The sequence below is a fragment of the Magnolia sinica genome, chromosome 12, assembly GCF_029962835.1.
Source record: "Magnolia sinica isolate HGM2019 chromosome 12, MsV1, whole genome shotgun sequence".
Classification (NCBI taxonomy): Eukaryota; Viridiplantae; Streptophyta; class Magnoliopsida; order Magnoliales; family Magnoliaceae; genus Magnolia; species Magnolia sinica.
In genome coordinates this window covers 70,843,817-70,852,228 of record NC_080584.1, presented here as the reverse complement: position 1 = coordinate 70,852,228, position 8,412 = coordinate 70,843,817, and the positions used below count along the sequence as shown (strand labels likewise).

Below are 8,412 nucleotides of genomic sequence, written 5' to 3'. Positions count from 1 at the left end.
CTATGTTCATAGGATGAGTGAAACTGAAATGAGGATGTTGAGATGGGTGAATGGCAAGACAAGGAAGCACAGATTTATAAATGAATGCAATTCGATGGAATTGAGTAGTATCAATAGGCAATAAGATGAGGGGAAATAGACTTAGATGGTTTGGTCATGTACAATAGAGACCAAGAACTGCACAGGTTAGGAGTGAGTTGGTACAAGATGAAGGTTCTAAAAGGATATGGGAAATGAAGTGATTAAAATCACCACCGGCCAAGCAAAATTGCATCAAAATCAAACACCCCTTTGATTAAAATGGCACACAGAATATGAAAGGATTGTGTGTAATAAATAGAAAGAAGATAATGGAGAAAAACCCAAAACCACAAACATACAAGAACACAAGATACATGTGGTTCACTACTTGAACTACATCCACGGACAATCTAGCAAAGAAAAATCCACTATAGCAAGGAGAGATTACAAAGAACAAGGAATGGAATACATTCTTCAAGAATACAAGAAAACCCTCCACCATTGCAATGTTGAAATAGATCTCCTCACCATGGATACCTTGACAAGAAAAACTGTGGAGCACCTCTTGGAAAACCTTGAAATCTTGAATCTTGCTTTGAAGAAACCCCCCTTTGAAACCCTCCTTGTGCAAGAGAAAACCCCTCTTTCACTCTAAAAAATCATGACTCCCCTTTAGCTCCCACATAACTTACCCTAAAAGCCATCCTTTCATGAGTGAAATGTCAAAAATACCCATCCAAGGGTCCATTAACAATTGGGTCTTGTTAGCATATGTGAAACATGGATCATATGGGCTTAAAGGGTGAATAAATCCATAATGATTTTGGTGTCACAATTTTTATAGGGAAGGCCCCAAAGGACATGTATGGAGGCAATAAGAAAAGGCTAGATGACCTATGGTCTAACGGAAGGTCTGGCCCTTGATAGAGTGGAATGGCAGATCATGATTCATGTATTTTACCCCAATTAATTGGTATAACCGTATAAGGCTTAGATGATGATGATGACTAAATGCTGAGTCAGCTCAAGCAAAGACTTTGTCGAGTTTTTGAGTCAACCCAACCTAGTTGGACATTGAGCCAAGTCGACTTTTCGTGTTTTTTAACCATGACTTAAACTAGGGAAATGTTTGGGTGCAACGCCATGTGTGCACCACACATTTCACATTCAATAAAAAGCCATTGAAATTTTGGATCTTTTTTCTTTCTCCAAATACTTGCAAGATTCTCTCCAACATCTTTGAATGGTACAGGATGTGAGTGCTTGCCCATCTGGGTGTTAAGTGCGCAGACTCAAATCCTTCCCTTTAAACTAGGGGATACATTAGCCAAATGTAACCTAATGTGAAGTCTCCGGTGTCATTCCCTAATAACTGCATCTGATTTCATTAACATTATGGTTTTTATACATGATCAAAAGGTAAAGACATGACTTGTCAGCCATGACCCTCTCTAAGTAAAAGAAATCCACCCTTCCAAATCCCAGCCATATCCAAATATAACCAAGACATTACATTAGAAGCTTGCTAAACATTGGTACACTCAGGTCCTTTAAGAAACATGAGTACCCAACGGTAGCTTGGTACTTGGACAAAGATAAGCAACCCCCTTTACAAAAAAATAAATAAAATAGTATTGTGTTTGGATGCTCAATTGAATTCAATTGCACTGATATAAGTCAATAAAGACAAAACCACAAGAGTGGGGGGGCTAGTGTCCAGAATCATGGTGTGCAGTAACGGCCATAATGGGGCCATAAAGGCCGTTGCATAAAGGTACCCATGGCAACCGTTACACGTTAAGGGGCCGTAACGGCTGTTACAGAAAAAATGACCTGTAACAACTTGTTACGCCTGTAACGGTCCAATACGGGGCCGATACATGTTTTCCGTTTATTTATTCCAAAAAAGAAAAGAGAGACTGTATGGCCGTTACAGCCCGCATCGTAAAGGTAACGGTAATGGCCGTTACGAAATACCTTGCCAGAATAGCAATCCAAATGATATTGAGCTCAACATGAAATGTATGTTATTGTGATAATTCAAGTCAATAACCCACAACATTCACAAGGGACCAGCCCCTGAATATCGGCTCTGATTTTTATTTTTTTAATATAATTCTACTTAAAATGCATGGAATTTCAAGTAGAATTGGGGTCACTACGCTAGATGCTCCCAGTGCACGCATCGCAATCCAGTTTAACCAGGCATCTAAACGCACCCAATCTGGTTATGGTTTTCAGATATTCCAATCTTGTTATGTTCACTTACCATATTAACAACAACAATTCAATTCAACACCACATCCAAACATCCTCAAAACAAATGTGACAAAAACCATAACATTCCTTTCTTTTTTTAAGATAACAAAAAGATTCCAAATCCAAATACCCTCAAAGCAAATGTGACAAAAACCATAACATTCAACAAGAAGCTTCCGATCATTGATCACGGAAGCTCCAATAGAAGAACAACATAGAAACAAAACTACACTATATCTGTCTGAATACAGAAAAGGTTTTGAAGCATGATCTATGACAAAATTAATCCCAAAAAAATAGAGGGAAAAAAAATACACATTTGTATTAACCAAGAAAACCCCAATTCAATTCTGCTATAAAGAATAAAAAAACTATAAAAATCAACAATTTGCATTAAAAATAATCCATTACCACATCAAGATCAATGAATTCTATGATGAGGATTTCATTGCTTCCATGGCTAACATTCCAAGCTCCTGATACAATGCGACCTGATTGAGGTGAACCTCCATTTTCATCATCAGCAATTTCTTCCACTTCTCACTCAACTCCTCTGCCTTCGACTTTTCAATCAAATCCAACCCTCCCTTCAACAGACTCTCGCAGCAATCCGCCGCATTCAAATTCCTACCGAAATTCAACAGCTCATTTAAATCAGGGTACAAGCCCCCATTTTCCACTACTCCCACCGCTGCTGAATTGACTGCTGTAGCGACGACTTTCGGTGGCCGTGGTGGCCCCACGGCCACCGTCACCTCCTTAGCCTCCTGACTACTCTGGAAACCACTTTCGCCAGTGGACGGCTTACCGCCCCATATCTTCTTAGAAAGACTATACACTATCTCTTCGTGGGAATCCAAGAGATGCGGGCCATCCCCGTTCTTCGATTTCTTGGCATTTCTGAGGTACTTTCTTCTCAACCGTCGGATCTTGTCGCCGACTTGGATGCGGGTGAAGTAGCAGTGGAGGGATCGCTTGATGAATTCATGGAAGGCGGACCAGTCGGACGACGGGTTAGAGCCCATCTTCATGTACTCGATCATACCCTCCAAGATTCCAATCTCGTCCTCATCGCTCCAAATCCGTTCGAAATTGGGCTTCTTGGGCGTCAGATCCTCACCGTCAGGAGACGGTTTTTGCCTCTTGTTTGATCTGGCACTGTTAGAATCGACCACGACGGCGGGTTCTTGTTGTGGTTGTTGGATGTCGGGGACATTGTTTAAACGCTGATATGCACTACCTTCTTCTTCTGCGGCCACCGCTGCTGATTCTTCTTCGTTGTGGTTGTCGCTGTTCGAGTTAGGATTTAAGGGGGAGTTGGTATTGGAGGAAGAGGGAAGAGATTCGGGATTAGGGTTTTTGTATATGGGTTGAGAGGAATTATGGGCCGTATCGTTGGCTTTGGCTGTGGCTGATGTTGATGTTGATAATGATTCTGATTCTTCTTGTTGTTGTCGTGATTGTCGCTGTGAGATTCGCTTTGAAGGCAAGTTGTTGGAGAATCAAAGAGGAGGAGATTGAATTTCAGTTTATATTTTGGGTGATTTTAGTAATAAATAAATGTTTGATTTTCAGCTTTCTAATATCTATAATTATGTTGCTAAATATCTAACTATCAGGTCAGGATGGCCGAGTGGTCTAAGGCGCCAGACTCAAGTTCTGGTCCTCGTTCGAGGGCGTGGGTTCAAATCCCACTTCTGACAATTTCCCTTCAGTTTTATTTTTATTTTGGTGAAATTTAACTCCTTGATACATTTACTTTCATTTCTATATAAGGTAAAAATTAAAATAAAATTAAAAATTTTCATAATAATATTATAAAAAAAGTAGAATGATTATAACTTATTTTACTTATCTCTTTGGTAAATTTACTTTTGGTCAATAAGTTAGATGTTTGATTTCACTATGGTAAAATTACAATAATGACACATTTTTTTCACGTCACTTGGACACTCTCTTTTACTGTATTTCAATTCATTCATAATTGTAATAGTTACAACTTGGTGACAACTACTTCTCATTGGCATAATTCCTTTGACATTATTGTAACATTTTATACTTTTGAGTACTCAAGTGTTATCACGAAGACCCAACCTGGTATAAATACAAATCTAGCTTACTCGAATATTCACCTTTATTTTAGCTTAAATATAACAACTGAGAATAATCTTCATCCGTAGATCTAGCATCCAACTGTTGATTTTTAAGATAATCCACTATATTATAAAGGAAATCAACCCTAGATGCGATCTAAGCCTTTATGACTGATCATCAATTAATTTGATCCTTACATCATGATCCTAATACGAAAATAAGTAATATGTACCATTGAAATCCCATCCTAGTGATTTGAAGTATTGTAGGCTTTCGATAGTATGTATGTGTAGATCTTATCATTAATCTTATGGACTATCCATACATCTACGCTTTAAAGTTCCAAGAAAATCTTAGAAGACATTTAAAGTACATTTTTAGAGACAATCTAACTGTTGGATTGCTGGGACAATCGTCGAATGGGTGAGATTTGGTTATTTAATGGAAGTCTAGGGCATTTGACACTTAAATCAATCATCGAAACTGTCCAATGTAGACTATGGTAGGCCATGACCTTAAATCATCATAAAATCAGGACCCAATTCGCCAGATCCATCATTCATTGAGTCCCTAGCATCTTTTTCAACCATCTAACACTAAATCGTGTGAATCTGACTATTAGATGGTAAAACTGACGATTCATGTGCACTTAGATTGGCTTAGGACCCTTCAGACACTTGATTATCGACAGTTATATTCTTTGAGATCAACTAATAAAATTTTAAATCCACTTTTCGTAGCTCATTTAATTTAGGAACTAAAATCTTCTGACAATCAAATCAAGTGCTAAAGTACAATTAGATTAACCTAGGAAATCCTAGGACCTGTGATAAACAAAATTAAGACAAGCTGATTGACAAGTTGATGGAAACCAACACTTATGACCACAATTCAATTTATGCGGGCCCACCTGAGCTTGGGAATTGTCTGATCAATAGATCTATGTCCTATTTAGACGAGTAGAAATGAATGAACGGAGTGGATCGATTCACACACTACTATGGACCCCACACGATATGAGTGTACACAATAGGATGGTGTCCCGCTGTTCACCGAATCACGAAACCCAATCAAATAAGGTTGACCCAATGAATTCAAAAATAAAAAAGGAGAGATTTTCTCTCTTTCTCTGTTTTCGCTGATGACAATTTAAATGAATGTACGTGTGTTCGATCATATTATAGCCTACCTTCATTGTCCAGCCAGGAGTTCCAAACCATTCATCATATCAAGCATATGATTCCGACCAAACCCTAGGTTTTTCCTCACGTTGACACACATATGAAAGTACATGATTTTCAGCAAACGGAGGAGTGGTGTGCAACGATTTTCCAAAATGGAAAGTTGTTTTGGTTACTTCGCTAGCAATCTCCGTGCATGAGTATTCATCAATTTTAACCATCCATTCTCGAGCAATCTTATTCCTTCATTCGAATCTAAACCCGCCCTAAGGTTTTGCGGAAGGGAATCTTTTGGTTGCGATGTCGTGGTGAGATCCTATCCATTCCCTCACTTCTATAAGCCTTCCTGGAGCATCCTAATCGTTGATTCTAGGGCAATCAAAAGCATTTCTTGCGTCGGTTGAAGTTCTTGCAAGAAAAACTGGCTGGTGCATAAGTTATTAACTGCGGAAAAAATTCTCGTAAACCATGATATTTTGGGGACTGTTTAGATGAGTGGTGGGTCCCACAATGATCATGGTTAGATCCATGCCGTCCATATGAATCAGATCATAGGTTCATCCATCCAATGATAATTTGCTATTGGCGGTTGTTGAGGGTTAAATATTGCATATTGGACCCCATTTACATCTTGGTTTAATGAACATGATATTTCTTAATGTCCTATTTTATTTATGTTTGTGTTATAAGGTGAATTTAAGAGCTTGGATTAGAAAAGGTGCTAAAAGCATGGATTTAACGCTCAAAGATTACCAAGCCAAAGAATGGATCTTAAGAGACAAAGATTGAAGACTTCCAGTGTAATGCCCCAGGTATATGACTCGCTCTCCAAAAACTCCAGTGTTAACTTTTAAAGATAATCAAATTCGGGTATTTTTTTTCTTTTTCTTTTAGAGTTAGCAGTTTAGTGGGAGATTGACAAATCAAACATAAAAGGACAATTTGCATTTACATTCAAAATATACGAGCGGTTGCCCATAATGACTTATATAAACCAATGTCTCTATATTAACAAATACAAAGATTACATGATTTACACATGAGAAATAATAAAATGCATATAAACTTGAGCTGTAAGATCGCGCAGCTTCTCCTACCAGATACAGTCATACATCCCTAATAATTGTACCATTCTCTTTATCACTCTGGACATGAGTATCTTTTAAGCCACCTGTATTTCTTGTACGGTTATATATTCGATGAATGAGTGGCCACTCAGTGTGAATTCCTCGATTACACACCGCCGTCTTAGCTAAGCATAGTTAAAAATAATAAAGCATTCAAAACAATACATAATGCAGTCTTATTTAAATGCATGGATGCGTGAATGCACATCGACTTGGGGATGCTCATCCAGTCGGAATTGGACTCATCACCCATGCATAAGATCGGTCATCAGCGTAGCACATTACTTGCATACGTCACATACAACATAATGACCAAGCCATCGTACATCACGTACGTCGGTCGATAGTCGATGGTCTGAAAGCTAGCGAAACGATACCCCACTAAGCCTAAGGGCACGTGCTACAACATCCAGAATTAGCCACTCGTCATCGCCAGTATGCTATAAATGCATGATTAGCCAAACCTTTATTATTCCAATTACAACTAGCCAATTTAAGTAACTCAAGCGTCACTATGGGGGGATCGTCACCCACCGTAAGCCAACAGCTCAGGCATAGTGTCCCATGACCACCATCTCCCACCCATGAGATTTCTCCATCTTAGGATGTTTAATAGATGCCCGTCGACTAGTGATCAATCAAATTCAATAAGTAGGGATTACCATCGCATGGGTATAGGTCATCGAAGCCATGCAGGGCAAACATCAAAATATGAGACAGATGTTAAATCGCAACGGTAAAAGGGTGATCGAAACATTAAATTGGGATGATAAATAGGTCAGGCAAGGTTAAATCATAGCGGTTAAAGAGGTCATTTCTGAGCCACTTAAGCCATATGACATATGGATGGTAAATTCTACATTAGTGTTCCACATCTTATATAACCTCGAAATCAAGGGCCCAGTCCTTACCACACTCTATCTTGTTACATCTTAAGTGTGTGTTTACATACACAAGAGGAAATTGCCTACTAGTAATTGTAGTGAATAGATATCCATAAGTGACTTACAACAATTCTTGTGAAAGCATATAATTATAGCACACATGTTAGGCATTTGGTTCATAATCGCAATAGGTCATGGCATGAACTATTAATTGAAATTTAAATAAAAGCTATTATGTGAGTAATTATTGCATGCAATCATACTTCACAACTATCAACTATAAATCAGATACAAGTCATGCCTTAAGACTTTATAACTAATGTAAGAGATCACATGCCATGAGATCACGTTTGTAAATCTAATAAAGACTATTACTTAAACTAATTTGGAAATGAAAAGCTTAAGGAGAAAAGTCATCATTTAGTCCTGTAGCTTGATTTAGTGGCAGGTAATCTCGCCTTTAGGCTATTCCTCGACCTAATTAACACAACTCTCTTCCAAATTAGATATTTCAAAACTGTCATAGGCTTTAGGAACGAGTTTCATATTCGGGATCACTTGTGCACCTTTAAGGCTGTTTTAATGATCTTGGTCCAGCCACAACCTTCCTGATGTACCTGGTTTGGTGGATGGTTGGGTTAGACGGGCCTTGTAGCTATGACGGAGTTAGCAACTTCCTTCACTAAGAATTTCTCTTCCCACGAGTAAGTTAGGTTTTTACCTGCATGCAAACCCACTGAGGTTTGGTTTGATAGCCCCACATCGGATTTAGCCAAACCTTACCTTGAAATGAGGGGTTTACGGGGTTAGTTCAAGCCTAAGTCGACTCAACCAAGGTGACTCGGT

General features: G+C 38.6%; 1 protein-coding gene and 1 non-coding gene across 2 annotated transcripts; one reads left to right on the top strand and one right to left on the bottom strand.

The window, feature by feature from the left end:
- Window positions 1-2,412: 2,412 nt before the first annotated feature.
- LOC131220231 (STOREKEEPER protein-like) lies at window positions 2,413-3,782 on the bottom strand (the record flags this gene model as incomplete). The annotated part of the gene is made up of 1 exon (XM_058215190.1): window positions 2,413-3,782. A coding segment is annotated over one exon (1,071 nt), but the record flags the coding sequence as incomplete, so codon positions are not given.
- A 117-nt stretch (window positions 3,783-3,899) lies between these two features.
- Window positions 3,900-3,983, top strand: TRNAL-CAA (transfer RNA leucine (anticodon CAA)). The gene has a single exon. It is a non-coding gene; the product is annotated as a tRNA-Leu (tRNA).
- Window positions 3,984-8,412: the final 4,429 nt, after the last annotated feature.